Source organism: Peromyscus eremicus, chromosome 13, assembly GCF_949786415.1.
Source record: "Peromyscus eremicus chromosome 13, PerEre_H2_v1, whole genome shotgun sequence".
In the NCBI taxonomy this organism is placed as follows: Eukaryota; Metazoa; Chordata; class Mammalia; order Rodentia; family Cricetidae; genus Peromyscus; species Peromyscus eremicus.
The window spans coordinates 13,946,029-13,964,519 of NC_081429.1; the positions used below are offsets into that span (position 1 = coordinate 13,946,029).

Below are 18,491 nucleotides of genomic sequence, written 5' to 3' on the forward strand. Positions count from 1 at the left end.
ACAGGGTTCATTACACCCGAGAAATACAGCCAAAGATTTTTCCTTTTTTTTTTTTTGGTTTTTCGAGACAGGGTTTCTCTGTGTAGCTTTGCGCCTCTCCTGGCACTCACTTGGTAGCCCAGGCTGGCCTTGAACTCACAGAGATCCGCCTGGCTCTGCCTCCCAAGTGCTGGGATTAAAGGCGTGCACCACCACCACCTGGCCAAAGATTTTTCTTACTTTCTTCAGATTTTGCTCTCCAGGTCTAGAGTGGTTCATTTTGGTTTTGTAGAGATTCACATGGTGAGTCAGATCCATGTTTTTGAGATGTATCCCTTAGATTCAGTCTATTACCTTATTTTATTTTATTTTATTTTTTTAAATAATAGCTTCTTGAAATTGTTGAGAAGCACTCTATCTGAGAAGTCCTGGGGCAGTGCTTAGGTCTGTTCATCATAAGAGAGCCTAAGGAAGATCACCTCCTTTGGCTGAAACACTCATCATATAGGAGACACCATTTCCATGATTTTAATTTTTACTAATGTCCCGTATCATGGCCCAGAGATACTCTTGGAAGCTTATGGCCAAAGTTCTGAATGAAATATTTTACAAAAAATGAGACAAATACATGTTTATTTATGTTTTCAAAGACTCGGGGTAGGGGAGCTAAGGTATGCTGATCCAGATGTAAGCAGGCTGGGGAGGAGACTGTGATGTAAGTGTCATACTTGAATGCTGATGTCAGTTGCTCCGACTTTTAACACATAAGGAGTAGATTCATTTGAAAACTATATTTCAGAAATGTTTCCTTTCTTTCATCAAGTTGGGGACACCCTTGTGGAAACTGTCTTTTAATTTACAGTTTCTTTCACATTCTAGTCTCCTCTAGAGGTCGATTCATGAACTCTTGAATGGCCTGGTCCAAAGGAAGCCATTTTTTGATCGATGTTTTCAAAGCTGTAATCCAGCTGCAAGAGAAAGAAAAACAGAACAGATCACTAAACCTGTCAGGCCTTGGGGAGGTAAAATATGACAGAACTCTTTAATTTATTTTCTAATTGTTTCTCTTGGTTATTTAGTTTGGAATTAATGAGGAAAACATACTCTATAGATTTCAGGTTGAATGAGAAGGCAAAATGTAGAGATGGCTGGATAATAAAAGTAAGGGTTATAAGTAGAAGAGAGGAAGATGTTCAGTATAGTGATCAATGGAGCTATATTGTCTGAAAAATTGTTAATGGTATTTTGTTATTTTCATTTAACCTTAAGCGTTGTTGATCAAACATGAAATAAATATTGTTATATTGGTAAAAGTATTTCTTCGTTAAATTCCAGAAACCATACACACCCTCTAATTAATCCCCCTTTTCTTTCTCTTGCTTTTATTTTCTTGGACAATGTTTTATGAAACATTGTTTCTAATGGCAGGAGCTGTATTAGTAGCCAACCAAAAATAACAACCAGAAACAGTTACCCAAGAATATTTCCAACAGGCTATTTCAGAAACACTAATAAATGCATTTGTGGGTCTCTGGGTGTGGACTCTAACTTTTATCACTTTCTAAACTTACTTTAGGGGTAAGTGGAAGAACATGAGCTCTAAGTTCTATCCAGTTTTTGACTTTCCACTGTTACTCTTTGAAATACTTCTCCAGTGGTTCAATTTTTTTGTTCGTTTGTTTGTTTTTTACTATAAAAGAATGCCCTATGAGTATAACAGTCAGCCCCAACTATTGAGCCTGCCGTAACAGAGAAACTAGTAGGTTTTATCAGCTGGGACTTAGATCAGTTTCAGTGATCCTTGCTCTAGTGTGCTAGTTGGAACCTTATCATTTGTATCTGCTGGCCAGATGTCCAGAAGAGAGCCATGGCAGCGTACCTAGCAGCGACACACCTGCCTCTGACTCCTGTACCTCCTTCAAAGGAGAGGCACAAGCAACATTTACATAGTGGGAAAAGACAGATGAGGTCCTCAATCTCTTGCCTAAGTGGCTATTTGAGGGCGATCCCTAAAGTTCCGCTTTTGTGATTTTATTTGTGTTTAAAACATAATTTCTTATAAATGTCCCTAGAAAAGTTATATCAGGTCATCAACTGGCTTTAGTAAGGAATTTCTTCATGGGATCCTTGTAGTTGTAATGAAAGGCCTGGGACAGGTGGGAGATTATTGTGATGCAGGTGAGGGTAGGCATGGAGTGCAGAGGGCACGGGCATCTTGGGGAGGCTGGAGAGGTGGAGGAGGATGCCGAGTAACTTTTTCTCTACAGTCTTGTGTCTCGTGACTTTACCTCTTTTGTATTTCAGGACCATTTGAACTCAATGTTCATTTGTGAATGACAGCCTGAGATTGAATACACCACAAATTAAATCTGTTTTATTTCCTTCACTGGTTTACGATAAAACAATCAACCAAACATAAATGGACAAATCCATGCAAGTTACGTGAAGAAGTCAAATGACAGATCTATGTTTTACACAATTAAGATGTGCTAATAAATATAATTTAAAAATCTATGGAGTATTTACAAATTGTAAATGGTGGGGGCGTGTTTGTTTCTTTGTTTCTTTCTTAATATTGAAGCCTGAGGTACCCACTGTCTTGGCAGGAATTCTGGTTACTCAATCTTCATTTGGGGAAAAAAAAAGTATCTCTAGAGAAGTCACTGAAAAAGGGATGAAAGAAAAATAATCCAGGAGAACAGTCAGTATGAAACCTATAGAGAAAGGATGGATTTCCCTTAAGGAGTGGAATTGGAAAACGAGGGAGTGAGTTTACGAAGGAGATCTTTACAAGGTTGACACAGAGGGAGGAAGGGGACATCTTGGCTGACCACTTTTGGAGACTAACACACACAGAGGGAGGAAGGGGAGGTCTTGGCTGACCACTTGTCAAGGTTGACACAGAGGGAGGACGGGGAAGTCTTGGCTGACCACTTTTGGAGACTAACACACACAGAGGGAGGATGGCAGGTCTTGGCTTACCGCTGATTTTCTGTTTTATTTTCTGCACAGAAATAGAAAGTCCTGAACTCTTCTGATGGAGGTTTGAGTTCAATTACTGATTGTTCGAAACCGTGGGTCTGTTCAGTCACCCTATATCCTTGGAGATACAGGCCGCCTACACAGGGTGAAATCAAAGATGTTGGGGGGGGGGCAAGTGAGAACAGGGAAAGTAAGGAGAGAGCATCAGAAAAGGTGTTAAAATTCTGTGTATGAAAGGACTGCTTTTCTAGCTCTGTCATCACAGGTGAGGAAAGTAACTTCAAAAGAGGCCACACACTGAGCAGTGCCCAGTAGCAAGAGTGGCAGCAGAATTGAACTTCTCGGTTCCATGTGTAAGTGATCAGTATTTATCTTTTCAAACTCTGTGCCTGGATAAGCTTCTTTACCAGAAGGACATAGTTTTGAAATAAAATTTCCACTGTCAAAGAGGAATAGCTGGAATACCGTATTAGAAGAAAATTAAATAGTATTTCTTGGGGGCAGAGTCATTAAAACATGCTCCCTGAAGCACAATGAAGGCTGCAGGCAGTTTGTACAACGAGCACAGATTCTCACCCTCTTTGTGCACTGCAAATCCCACCTAAAATACATATCCACAGGGTGATACTAAAATGCCATCTTGAATTGGCAATGAGAATAGATAGATTTACTGGTGATAAAAAGTAATTTTCCTCTCATGGTCCTTTAAATCTAAGAGCATTACTTGGTCTGAATGTTGTTCCCTTTTTGAGGTTGGTAGGGATCATGGTCTAGGAGAAGATTCTGAAGGGTCAAAACTCTTGTCTGTTTCTTCTGTTCTGAGGTAGCCCAAATCTCTTGCAGAGATCCGGGCATTATTAGTAATAGTAGTGCTAGGATGTTTAGAGATTCACCACTCCCATGTCACCTTGCTGTCATCCCCTAGCACCTCCAACAGTGACCACAGTGCACTTCATTACAAATGCAAATAAAAAAAATGCCACAGTCTACTTGATAGCCTCAGCAATGACGATGTGGAAGTATGAAAGGGAAGCTTGGGTAGGGTTGACTCTGGCTTCCTTTAAATCACTCACTATCAGCTTACTGTGCGAGGAAGACAGGGTTTTAGACTTTAGAGATTAGGGAGGGGTTGCTTATTTTTATGGGGGATGCAAAAGGTGATATTAAATTCCTTTTTGAAATTTTCAGTTGAAAAGAGTCCATTTTGGAACTCTTGAGAAAACATTGACTTCAGAAATGACCAGATATTTTTTTTCTACCTTAGTTGACCTCAGGGATATGGTGCTCACCCAATAGGGTGATACCATTCTCTGAGACAGGCTGAGAGATGAAGAGTGGATGGGATGGAAAAACCTTATTGCAGTATCACTGACTCACCATAAGCTCTTCACATGGTGGGTGTGGATCAATGGTCTTACTTTACTTACAGCATTTGTATAATCATCAGCATAACTTTCCTCATGTCAGACAGAAACACCACCCATAAGCAGTCACTCCTTAGCTGAGGTGCCACCCCAGCTGTTGATAATCTCTCCCTACTCTTCTCTCTCTGTAGTTGCTCGTTTTCCTGCAGGACCTAATGGAAAAGCCATCTTACAGCACACACTCTTCTGTGCTTGCTCACTTTCACTTAGCAGAGTGTTTCCAGGGTTCATTCATGTTAGACATCAGTTCTTGATTTCTTTCCATTGCAGCATGATGCTCCATTGTGTGGACATAGCACAACTTTTGTCTCTGTGCTCACTAATTGATGGCAGCTGAGACTTGCTCAGAGAGGCGAAGTCACCGTCTTCAGTCTCGAGGGGATGGCTCCACACCCGGGCTGATGGGGACATCAGTGGGTCACCACAGCCAAAGACAGGAAAGTGTGATGGGGATTTGGAGGAAAGACGGGTGGGTTGGTGTGCAGGGAGGAGGGTATGAGAGCATGGAACTGTGTATTGGTTATTATTCTATCGCTGTGATAAAGTGCACAACCAAGGCCACTCATAGAACTAAGAGTTTAGGGCTTTGGGTTCCAGAGTGTTATGACCCATCAAGGTTGGGGAGAGCAGACTGACACGTGGCTAGAGCAGAAAGCTAAGAGCATATAGCTTGAACCACAAGCAGGAAACAAAGAGAGCTAATTGGGAATGGCAGCAGCTTCTGGAACCTCAAAGCCCACCCCTAGTGATGTACTTACTCTAGCAAGGCACACCTCCTAACCACACTCAAACAGAGCCAACAACTGGAAACCAAGGATTCAAATGCCCGAGACATAGGAGAGACACCTCATCCAGACCACCACAAAATGTATGACCAGAATGTATTATATTCGTGTATAATAAATAAAAGAATGCAAAAAAAAATTGTTGCTACAAACAACAAAGCCTGGCAGTCGTCTTCCTAGTCACTTGCGGGGCTTACGTGACAGTGAAGCTTGTGCTGTAAACCCCAGCAGCTCACTTAAGAAAATTTCCCTGGGTCTAAGCCTCTTCGTTAGTAACAGTAATTATCAGTCCAGTCCCATGTTAGCCGAAAGAACTGTGTGAGCATGATTTGCCCTGTTTACTGTAACAGGGTAAAATAATCTTTCTGAGAACTGCACCCAGACCTTGATGTGATTTAGTGACAAACAACAGTCCACTGTCATGATTTGCTACTTCTAGCTCTTGCTGGAGAGAGATAAAAGGGAATGTGGGCACAGCTTTATGTAAACGTCCTTGACCAAGGGACTTTTGAAATAGTCTTAATATTAGCAGGCACATGAGGGCCAGCAGTACATTTTGCTAAAGGACAAATACCTCTTTTGAGAGTTAAGCAAAGAAAGCCTTCCGGGAACTGAATTCTCTCCAATTCACCCACTGTCCCCTAGAGGCATATATACCTAGCTGAAAGAGAAATTGTGGGTTTAGTGCCTAATATAGTTCTTACAGGAAGCCAGGGCTACACTGTTTTCCACAGCTCACTCCCTCCCCCCTCCTTTCTACTTTTATTTTTTTCCCCTCTCACTTCTTATTATCCTCAGTATTTTCTCAGCACTGCAGATAAAAAGAAATAGCATGCCAATAGAACTACAGCTACATTCAGGAACAGGTAGTATTATATGAGGTCTCCCAGCTCTACAGAAGGGTCAGTGGACTAAAATGAAAACTATTTAGAATATAGAAGACAGTGAAGAAACTCAGATGGACAGGATGTGACCACAGGAGTCTAGTGTCAAGCTGGAAGCAACAAATGACAGGTGCATTACAGTGTAATCCAAAAGCAATGACTAGCTTTATATTCTTCTTCTAAGATTCTGACATAAAACTCACCATTGGAGCTGGGTGGTGGTTGCACACATACACTTAATCCCAGCACTCAGGAGGCAGAGGCAGGTGGATCTCTGTGAGTTCGAGGTCAGCCTGGTCTACAGAGTGAGTACTAGGACAGGTTCCAAAGCTACACAAAGAAACCCTGTCTTGAAACAAACAAACAAAAACATTACCTATTGGAGCAGACATGTGCTCAGAGACTAAAGGCTTTTGCATATCAATATTTTTCTCATTATTTTGGTTGTGATCCAAAGGTCTTACAAATGAATATTATTGTATGTTTTAATATAATTGACCAAAAGTTTTGAGAAGCACTACAATATACCATGTTTTTTCATTTAAAAAGAATTTTATTTATTAATTAGTGTATGTGTGTGTATATTTGTGTGTGTGTTTGTGTGTGTGTGAGAGAGAGAAAGAGATAGATAGGAGAGAGAGAATATCAGGCATGTAGAGGTCAGAGGATAACTGTCATGAGTGTTTTCTCTTTTTCTATCAGGGTTTGTGGGGGTGGAACTCAGGGCATCAGGCTCGCCGCCTTGTTCACTGAGCCATCTCATTGGTGTGTACCATGTTTCTAATTCAGTTGTTTTAAAAATAACCACAACTGACCACACTGTTTCTATGACTTCGAAACTGACCGAGAGCCCTCAGTATGAGAAACCCTGTAGTAAACAGAAATCAATGTCTGGTTCAGGATTACGACTGCCTGGGGAACGAAGACACAGAGAGTTGTAACTCGGATTAGAGCTATGCAGAGCTCTTTGTGAGCACAGCCAAAGCAAGAATTATAGATTACAGCATGCCAAGTGTTACTTCTTTAGCATCTCTGGCAAGAATTAAAAATGAGTACTAGAACTCTGGTGTGTGTGTGTGTGTGTGTGTGTGTGTGTGTGTGTGTGTGACAGCTCATATTGCTAACTTGAAGGACCCATTCGTGAGCCAAGCCTCTGGGCATACCTGTGAAAGGTTATCTAGATTAGGTTAGGATTGTCTTGATTAGGGCTGAGCTGAGAAGACCCCTGCATATATGGGAGGCACTTTCTGGCAATAGCCCAGATATGAGGAAGCCCAAGGGAAGGTTTCTGCCTTTGTGTCTGCTTGCTGTCACCTCTTGCTGGTGAGCTGTTGCTGCTGCTACTGCTGCTTCTGTGGCTGCCATCTTCATCGACATCGAAACACAGTTTCTTCAGCTTTCCAGTGTGGACTGAAGACCAGTGGCCTTCAGAAATCTTCCAGGCCTCCAGCAGCTGACCGGGACTGAGAAGGGATCCAGCCTTGTTGCCTGAGCAGCTGCTGGGTTCTCAGCCTCCCCAGTAAGAAACAGCCACCGTTGGACTCTTCAGACTCTACTGTGCAAGCCAGTCTAATAAATCGCTCTTGATATATATTCATTATATATGTGAATGAATCGGTCCCCCAGGGAAAGAACCAAGACCTGCTGAAGTGCTTGCTGGGGGTGGAGGAAGTACAGAATGAGTAGGAGAAGAAGATAGTTATAAATGCCAGCCAATGCCATATGACCAAGTGAAGAAATGAAGATTATAACTGACATGAGTGTTTCTGTCATATTTTGTTAAGAATATGTTTGTACAGATATTTGTGTTTTCTTTCCTGTTTATATATTGTAACATCAATTATGAGAATATCAGTGGTTATTATATTTAAGTTTTGAGATACTAACAAAATGTCCCTCAATGGAAATTTCTACCTATTCTAAAAATTTATAATTCATTCATCAATGAAAGGGCTGCTTCACCTATGATACCTTGACAATATGGCTGCCTAAATAGGACCTGCCTGGTGATAACACCTATAGACATGCTAACATGGAAGGGGGACTCTCACTGCTAGACAAAGAACTAGAGACTTTGGTAAACTAAACTAAACTAAACTAAAACAACTAAAGACTGATGAGAGAGGGAGAATTCATCTTCACTGTTTAGTCTTCACCATGGATGAAATCCTAATTGGTTATTCAATACCAAGTGGTCAGCCCTGAAATCACACACACACACACACACACACACACACACACACACACACAGATGAGCACTAGACAAGCTTAGCTTATACATGTGCTTATATCTATGTAAACATAGTAATTAAAGAAAAAAGGGCCATTAGTTTGAGAGAACACAACAGGGTCATGGGAGAGGTTGAAAGAAAGAAAAGGAAGCAGGGGACTGATATAATTGATTTCAATTAAAATTTTGAAATAAATAACTTAGATAATCATTTTTTAAAATGCGAGAGAGCTCTTTTGTAGATTTCAGGTATACTTATTTTATTATTCACATGATATTTTTATATCTATATCTTTTAAATACACATATTGTATATGTATATTCTATTTCAAATATGTATATATGCTGTGGGATATTTGTACATTATGTGAAGGTGTATTGCTGTGATTGGAGTAATAAAAAGCTGAATGGCCAATAGTTAGGCAGAAGGTATAGGTGGAATTTCCTGGGAGAGAAAAGAGGAGGAGGAGGAATCTAGGCATGCAAGAGATGCCAAGAGATTCAGAGAGGAAACAAGAAGTACAAGATAGAAGAGCGGTAATGACACATGATATAATGTAGATTAATATAAATGGGCTAATTTAAGTTATAAGAGTTAGTTAGAACAAGCCTAAGCTATAGGCTGAGCTTTCATAATTAATGAGAAGTCTCTATATCATTATTTGTGAGCTGGTGGCCCAAACAGAAATCCAACTGCATATATAACTTCACAAGAGTGTAAAGTAATTCTATGATAAATGAATGTAATATATATGGGAATAGCTTTTTTATATTCAGACCACTAAATGCAGAACTAATGCTATTTCAATAACAATGGCTCAGTCTTCACAGCATTCTTGTACAATAGACAGCTTAGCTGCTGTCTCCATTATTTCCATTTTATAAGTAAGGAAAGTAACTTGTGGGAAGTTGAGCAAACTGACCACAAAAAACAAAAAGCAAAAAACAAAACAAAACAAAACAACAACAACAAAAAACCAAACACCAGACTGCCAGTATCCAAGTTAGGAATGCTTTGGGGAAAAGATGATGTTTCTAGCTAAGAAAATGACTAGCATTCCCTTTGAAGGTCATCAGTGACCAAAGGAATGAGGAGCTGGTCTTTTAACTTCTAAACATCAAACATGAGGCATTAAGGCTCCAGGTTCCAGGGCTAGCCTGGCTATTAAGATCTCAGTAGATTGCTCACAGTAGCAGTGCAACAGTGCCTCCTCTGTGGAGTATCGATGGGCTGTCTTAGGTGAAGCACGTGTACAGGGCATTCCAAAGGTTCGATACAGCTAAGGTGTCCTTCCTAGTACAGTAATTACAATAATTTCAAGTGACATTGATTCCTTACCTGATGCCTGAGTGGAGCGAATGCTGGCATAGAGATACAAGCAGCCATCCTTCAGAATGCAATAGTGTTGAAGCCACTCTCCTGTGCTTCTCTGCAGCTGGTGCAGAAGGCCCAGGCATTCAGGATGTTTGATAGCAAGAGGTGGGAGTCTGCTGTTGTGCAGCGTAACATCTTCCCAGACATGGTTCTGCAGGTGTAGTACAGCAATATATAAGTAGTCATCTTGCACCAGATGCCTTTGACCCACAGAGCGGTGACCTGGGGATAAGCCTATTTGACTTTAGGGAGCCACTGCTCTGAAAAATTCTATTGCTAATATAGTCTCACTGCTTGAGTCACAGTCAAATTATCCTTTGCCTATAGAGAATTCCCTCTTCTCTTTGGCTTCTATTGTATTCTAAAGAAATCAAGAGTATCCGCCAAAATACCCCCAGGAGATTGGGAATAGAGAGCCAATGGGAATAGGTACCTCAGCAAAGAGTTGCTGATGCTCCTGTTTGTAAAGCGCTGGCCTGATATGGGGCTTCTCACACCACACTACCCTCCAAGACTGGATCCTGGTATGTCCACTATGAGTAATAGCAGCCCCTGGCTCATGCCTTTCTTTATCTGAACCCCCACTTGTGCAAATTAAATGCTCCAGGCCAGCCCCAGCCTTGGGCTCTCACGGTCACTGATGTGGAAGGCTGATGATAAATGGAGCCCCTGTAACCTGGAGGGCAGCCCTCAGTCCACAGGCCTGGGAAACAGGCTCTTTCTGGGAACTCTGACCCGCGGCCAGGAGCACTGCGCTTTATCTCTTCATCAGGACTGGCCTGCGCTTGCCAGTTTCTCTTTGTTCCGTTTTGGTTTTGCCCTTTAGTTTTTTATTTAGCAAGGCGGTGAAAAGATATCAGAATGCAGAGCTTGCTGTATTCTGCGCTGTGAAGTGGGAGCCCTGCTGGGAGTTTGGCTGTTCATTTTTTTTCACTCGCGGCCGACACTCTGAGTGCATTAGCAGAATGGATAGCTCTTAAAAGTATTCAGGCTCATTAGGGTGGTGCATTGGAGAGACGGGCGAGTGTACTGAGTGCTGTGTTCCAGGTAAAAGGAAACAAAAGCCCTGCTGTTCATTATATGACAATGCTTACGATTGTTCTGAATGGACAGTTACAAGGCAAGGACATTCAAACTCCACCCTGAACTTCTGCCAATGCACAAACTCAAAAGTGCGTACAGACAGTACTAAGTGAATGCCACCTTATGAAGGAATGATCTTATTAAATGCAATTAATAACTTCGTTACAAGCCATATCCACAGTGTGAAAATGAAAGAGCTGGGCTTTAGGCAGTGGTTCTCACAATGCATTATGGGACAAATTCAGAAAGAGGGGTGGTACTCAGTGCCTTAGGCTCTCAAGTGATGGCTTACCTGACGATGCCATTAAATCACTTAACATTTTGTAGGTATAAATATAACAGAATGATATTGCTCTAAAGTTGGAGATCATGGGTGTGGAAGAATAGTGCAAGGTGACCAACATGTCTATAGAACAGAGATGAACATGGCCCCACTGGCACTGAGAATCTGAATACAGTGCACACTGACAGCCATAGCAGTCCAAGACATCCTGGAGATCTTGAGAGTGCAAAGAACCAGCAGCATTCGTTTGTCACTGTGGTGGACTACTGTAAGGCTCTGTGTGGAATTACACTCCACTTTGTGACTCCATCCTGATACTTCCTGCGAGGGATGTCATACAGACTTTGGAAAAATAAAAAGAGCATCAGGACTGAAAGAAAGCTCCCCTCTCAGATCTGAGCAGAACCCCTGTTGACTCCGAGTCCCTTCCCCAGCATTTAGAACAGACCTAAGATGTCCCAGACTGGGCAGCACAACATCTACCTTGCTCCCTTCTGTAAAGAAACACAAACTGGAAACAGAGACCAGGGCTGAGGAGGAAACCTTACCTGGCGGACAGGATGGGCTGCTTTGTGCATTGCTTCAAGCCACCTGAAAGACAGTAAAATGAGAGGGACTACCCATGGCGACTGTGTAGTGTCCCGTAGAGGAGCTTGTTCTTGTTTAACCTGTCCTTCAGGCGGAGCAGTCCGGAGCCTCGGATGTGTTTCCTCACTCCCGGGTGAAGGCAACATTCTTGCAAATGTAAGGTTAGTTTGTGGCAAAGCCTTACACCGTTAGGCATATCTGAAGCAAAATTCATGGTACCCCCCACTACTATCATTTTATCAGTGCCTAAGAGAGAATTCACTCACTATTTCTGAGGTTTGGAATTCATTTACAACAGCATGAATGTTAATAATTGCTATACTAACCATAAGGCACAGCCTACTAAAATATGGAAATACTGGTGAACGGCTAGTTGCCTGGAGTCCCTCCTTAAGTGTTCTTCAAACATAATGGCTTCGTTGGTATGCCTTAGTGGTGTTCCATCTGGAGGCCTGAGTTCTTCCAGTCTTGCTTCTTAGCCTAGGATTGGCAGACAGACCCTACCCCACCTGCCAACCTTTTTCAGTTTTGTTTCAAACTCCCCAACTTCCAATCAAAGCACATTGCTCACTGATATCCCCACAGTCCAGTGTATTTCCCCAGATGTCCTCTGCTCCATGTCTTCTTCCATGTGTGTATCTTTTCCATAAATAACTACTTCATTCCCACATTCACAAGCCCCTACTTCCTGTTCTCGATTGTTTTGTCATACGTCTTCTCTTAGGATACATCTCAACTTTTATTTTGTATCCCAAAGAACAAATGCCCTACCACTTTAGTTCTGACTTGGCATTTTGTTTTGTTTATTTACTTTTTTTTCATTTTTGAGATTATAATTTAATTACAACATTCCTCCCTTCCCTTTCTTCCTGCCAAACCCTCCTATATACCACTCTCTGCTCTCTTTCAAATTCATGGCCTCTTTTTTCCCACTAATTATTATTATATGCACTATAAATACATACATATATATTCCTAAATCTAACATGTTCAGTCCATATAATACTACTTGTACGTGTGTTTTCAGCACTGACTGTTGGACACTGGATGACCAATGGGTGTGCTTTTCCCTGGGGAAGACTATTTCTGCCACTCTCAGCCCTTCTTAGCTGCCTGTAGTGTTTTTGGGTAGAGCTGAGACCTCTTGGTCCTTCCTCTGTCCGCTTTGGCATGTCTATTGATGTCATCCCTGTTCAGCTTATGTTTAGGCAGTCACGTTGGTGAGATTTCATGGGTGTAGTCTCTGATGTTACTAGGAGACACAATCTCACAGCAAACTCCCTGATCTGCTGGCTCTGACAACCTTTCCACTTCCTCTTCCACAATTTTCCCCATTTATTTACTTTTGGGGCCAAAGATGGGCTCTTCATTATACAGATAATCCACAGAATCTTTAAAATGGGGTCTTAGGCATGTTTGGTGTGCACAAATACTGTGCACTCATTGAGATAGAACAAAGTTGTTATCATATTATCCTGGTTGTCCTTTACCATATATTTATTCCACTAATAGGGACAGAATACTTTTGCCCAAGATGTTTCTTACCTAGTACCCCCTTTACGGTTGGAAGGAGGTATTCGTTAAGACTAGACACATTGATGTGCTACCTTTTCCCATTCACTTTCTGTTCTGTAGCCTGTTCACCCCTCACCTTAGCTTGTCAGTTCCTTCCTTACAGTTTTCACTTGGCTTACTGAAATGGCCAATGAGCTGCATTCCCTCAGAAGAATGGAGTACATATTTAATGGCCAGAACTTTTGCTACATTTTAGAATGCCAAAACATTCTCCCTCTTTGTGGAATATATGCTTATACAATGTCAGTGGAGTCTCTATTTATTTACCTCATCTCACTCAACTGTATTGTTCCATATCATGCTTCATTATTTTTATACCAATAACTATCCATCTTATAGTGCATACATCTAGTAATTTGTTAGAAATGAGAGATATAAACAGGGAGCTGCAGCATTATTGAGCTTTTGTCTTTTAAAGAAAATAAGGAGAGTTACAGTGGTAATGTTAACAGAGTATGCTCATGTTCTTTGGAAATTCTGTTTAAAAAATGAAATAATGACATCCTAAACTTCTTGAACTTAATAAAACATATGCTACCATATTTTGTTCTCTGTTTATTTCTGCTTCCAAGAATATGCAAATCTACTACTCATGAAACATTCTCCTGACTGAAAGTAAAACCAGAGAGCCAGGAGATTAATATATTACCTTTTCATCTCTTGGTTTGAAGTTGCACAGAGGCAAAATATTCTACTTCGAGACTGAGGCATACAGTTAAACACAAATGGTTTTCCCAAGCTATTGTCAACATCAATTTCTGCTCCTTCTAATTTTATTATGTCTAGAGGTGGCCACTTCTCTTCATCCTGTAATTTATAAAGAAGATGTTCAGTTAGTGGAGAAAATGAAAAAAGCAAGGAAGACTGTGGTGATTATTTTTTCCTTAACATGAAAATAAAGTAAAACACACTTTGCAAATTATATTTTCCTTAGTATATATTACAATATTCCAAATTATGTTTGTAACTTTTAAACACCTTTGAATAGCTGTTATGAATATGAGCTCTATTTAAGCTCATTTGGGAAAGTATTATCAATGCCAGCTTTCCCATCAACAAAAAGGACAACAAAAGAAATCTGTATCACATGATATACATTGTAATGATGTGATACCTCTACACAGCACCTACACTATGAGTTCCATGCTACTGTATGTCAAACCCCCTTCTAAATCATTTCCATCAACCAATTGGCTTGATAAATTTTCATAAGATTTATAAATCTCCAAGATAAAAGACAGTCATACAAAAGAATAAAGAATATTTTTCCATAAAGGACAACACTTTAACATACAATGATATTCATGTAAAAATAATCTTACAGATAAATGGTCTTTATTTTGGTTTATTTTATAGTTACTTTTCAAAATTTCCTCTTCATTATTAATATCTGTTGTTACCACCTCTGCATTGAGCTATAACTTATGCATGAAGTCACTCACTGCACAGTTACATATCATTGATGTTTACTAAATTTATGGAGTTAAGACACTACCACTGCAATCTAGTTTGGGAATATGTCCATTAACTTCTAAATTTACTTTGAGTACATTTACAGTCAATTGCTACCATTTCCCAAATCACAGATGAACAGGCACATTTTTGTGTCCTTATGCATTTGGCATTCTTGGATGCTTAATGTAAGTGGAACCATATAACTTGTGGTCTCTTTACTTAGTGTGATGTCTTTAAACTTCTAAGTTGCAGCAGGAATTAGCACTTCATTCTTTTTTAAGACAGAGTGATAGTCTATTGTAGGAGATGTGACAATTTGTTTCTCCATGTGTAAGCTGACAGAATTTTTTTTTCTGGTGTAGGGTTATTTTGAGTAATACCTCTATGAATATTTGTGTACATGTCTTTGGCACATAGGTGAATGGATGCAAGGAAATTCCTCAGCTATAAGTAGTATCTTACACGTTTTCATGAACTATATCTTAATATTCACCTTTTTAGAGGAAGACTATTAGACCCAGTGATATGCTGCAGTACTACATGGATGGCACAGAAGCAGAGCGTGAACCCTGTCTTCCAGAAGTGTCTTTTCACACTGCATCTACCAAATGTCTGGCTTCTTGGATCACTGGGATACAAGGACTGTTGGTTTTGGGAATCAATGATAAATGCTTGTGTTATTCAACATTTTGGCTACTTAGTTACATTTTCAAGGGCATCTTAAAGATGAATTAGAAATAGAAATAAAACCTAATGGACTTATTCCATTGGTAAGCAACTGATGTGTTCACTGAAAGCAAATACCCACTGAGTCTGCCTTGTGAGGGCCCATTATACAGATTAGGTGATGCTGGCCTGAGTGTCAGTACTGTTTGGTCACTCACGGAATGTCAGGGTCCTTCTGCATTCTTGGATGTAGGCGAATTCAGCAAAGTTTAGTCATGGCACACTCTACAACCAGGAATAAGGCCTTTAGTCATTTAAGAGGCTCTTCCCTAACGTTACGGGTGTGTGAGAACAATGGATTCTATTCAAAAGGGATACTTTCTTTTCCAAGCTCTGCAGCACGGCCAAGATGGCATTTTTACTAATCTCAGCTGCTGCCTCATGTTCCCCACTGACGAGCCTTCTGTGGCCCTGGTGGCAGCTGCAGTGACACATTGGTCACGGGGCATTGTAGCGTGTGTGGATTCCCCTGCAGCTGTGCTTTCTAGTATATTCTTTTATCTAGGTTTCCCTGGTACAAGAACCTTTAAACCCGTCTCTTGGTGAGATCCAGATGTTGAAAAAGAGACTCCACTCGATCTCATCCTAATACTGCTGGCACTGCGGTGCCATGCTCATCAATCAATGTTTTCTAGAGATAAAGGACAATTAAAACCCAGCTTCTATTATACTGTCATGCCTTAAAAATCAAAAACCAAAAACCAAAACAACAACAACAACAAAAAAAAAAACTCTACTTCCTTAAGAAAAATTCAGTCATTTAGCTTGGCAATGATCATAAAATTGGCTCTGTTTGATCCTTTCCCTAATGCGCTGCCAAAAGTCTTTCTTTGCTGTTGATGGAACAATGAAAATTTCTTCAAGGCTGCATTCCCCACAACTTTATATTCTTTTGTCCAAGGCACAGAATTCCTCTGGCACTGCTGTCTATTCCGGAGCCAGTTCACAGGTCCAGCTGCTGCCTGTGTGCAGGACTGATTAACATAGCATGGATGCTGAGGGGATTTAACTAGGAATTGTTTAGTGCTGTCCAGAAGCTATAGACTGAGAATAAAGGAACCCGGGCTGCTTGTGCCAGAAGACCTTGGGTGAGGTTGGGGTTGTCTATCATGGAAATGATATTTTTTGCAGAATGAATTCCAAAGGTCAGAGTGTTCCGAGACGGGAAACATCAAGCAATAATGAGGACAAAAACCCAACCTAGAGTGAATGCACTTTTAAAATAGATTGTCTTTATGGAGAAGAAGAAAGACAAGGGCATGTGTGTGTTTGTGAGGCTTTCTGTTAAGATAAAACTACCTATGGATGCCTTTGAATTTTTGCTTCGGTCAAAATTTTGGTTTGAACATGATAGAAATTTGTTGTTGCCACATCTCATAGTCTTTGAAAAGGAGGAAAAAAAACTGAGAACACTGTATGTTTCACTTTATCTGGGAGTACAACCCTGAAAATCCACAGACTTTTAAGGAGGCAGGGAAAGACATCTGTACCATGAGAAAGAGATCATTCTGAGTGAAGAAAAGCAGAGACAAGACAAATCTAGATAGAAAAAGACTGTCTTAAAGGGGAGCATCCCATGAAAAGATGAATACAATGCAGAACTGAGAAGCTATAAAAATTGGAGGGTTGGAGCAAAATTGAGAAGTGTCCATCAAAGCTTTGTTAATGACACTGGGCACCCTTTATCTCTAGGTGGCCGTTTGGAGCATCTTCTCCCTTCCAGCAACTAAAACCACCATTCTTTGGTGGTCATGAGAAGAAGCTTATGACCGACCATGCCCTAGGATCACAGGAGAAGTAAAGGGCGTGGGAGAGAAGGAAGGAGAGAAGAAGAAGGCTTTCACTGCCTTGCCTTTTGCCCTCTTTGTATTGTGGAAAAATAGAAGTCATGACTCTTGAGGAACTACAAGCCCCTCCCTAGATTATTTCAGATTATTTATGTGTGAATTTATTTATTTGTTTGTTTGTGTTTCATTTTTTCTCCTCCAAGCAGGCAAGATAGGATGAAAATGACAGAAAATAGAAAGTCAAATGAAGGCAAAAATCACACCCTTGTTGATGAGTAATAATAGTTTCCCAGTTAAAGCTTTGTGATTTTTGACATTCCCTTTTACTTTGATTAAAAAAAAAAGAGATGAAGACAATTTCATAAATTTCTAAATTTGCAACCACTCACCCTTCCAAGCAGGAGTACGCCCATAAGGTATTTCATCTTTCCATAGAGCTATGGCTCTTTCCTTGCTTTCATAAAAATCCCTGGCTGCAGATGTGACATCAACAGAGGTAACTGGCTGCCAACTGAGAGTTTTGTGCTTTCTTTTTCAGTTTGCCTGAAGTGGGGAATCAGGTTTTCAGTGTGATAAATACAGGCTGACTCGATCATGTTGTTTCCTGGCAGCAGCAAGATTCCAGCCTCCAGGAGGCTCTGGGAGCCCTTGCAGCTAAAGGAGCTTGTCTTTATGGGAGCCCTTGCAGCTAAAGGAGCTTGTTGTCATTGGACAAATCCTGATTTGCCAGACAAACAAGTATCTTTTTGAAAGTTAGCCAAGGGGAGGGTTTCCAACAGTATTTGAGTTTGGGCTACCCAACTCTACAGCTCTGAAGAGAAATTTATGTTCTCAATTGAATGGCTCAGTTGTTACATTTTTTTCCCTTGGCTCCTAACTTACTCTTAGATGTGTATGCACAACCATGCAATACTTATCATTACGAAAGGGGACTGAAGGACTAGATATGGTGGTATATGCCTTGAATAGCCGTACTCAGGGCATGAAGACAAGATTACCATGAGATGGAGGCCAGTCTAGACTACACAGAGAGTAGAAGGAAAACCTGAGGTGTATAGCAAGACCTTGTCTCAACACTCACACTTTTAAAAAAGAAAAAATTGCGAAGTAGTAAAACTGAGTTAACAGCCTGAAAGCTGTCAGTCCAACAAAGGCATTCTGTACCATGTGCACTCTGACAAAATGCTTGTTTTAAAGTGTCCTATCTAAATGCACAACAGGGCTCACGTAACCTCAGAGGGTCTATTCCAAGGACTCCAGTGGATGTGTAAAGCAGAGAGTGCTGGACCCTGATTATAAACATTTTTCTGCATGCCTTGAAATGTTGCCATATAG

At 40.7% G+C, this 18,491-nt stretch overlaps 1 protein-coding gene across 1 annotated transcript in view; it reads right to left on the reverse strand.

Annotated features, from left to right (window-relative positions):
• Window positions 1-484: 484 nt before the first annotated feature.
• Window positions 485-18,491, reverse strand: part of LOC131923625 (uncharacterized) — a 110,478-nt gene continuing 92,471 nt past the window's right edge. The window contains exons 8-12 of the mRNA XM_059278746.1: window positions 13,838-13,995; window positions 11,574-11,616; window positions 9,624-9,810; window positions 2,962-3,097; window positions 485-947 (exon numbers count right to left, since the gene is read on the reverse strand). Coding sequence (XP_059134729.1) covers window positions 848-947; window positions 2,962-3,097; window positions 9,624-9,810; window positions 11,574-11,616; window positions 13,838-13,995 — 624 coding nt within the window. The 3' untranslated portion in view covers window positions 485-847. The remainder of the gene's footprint in view (window positions 948-2,961; window positions 3,098-9,623; window positions 9,811-11,573; window positions 11,617-13,837; window positions 13,996-18,491) is intronic.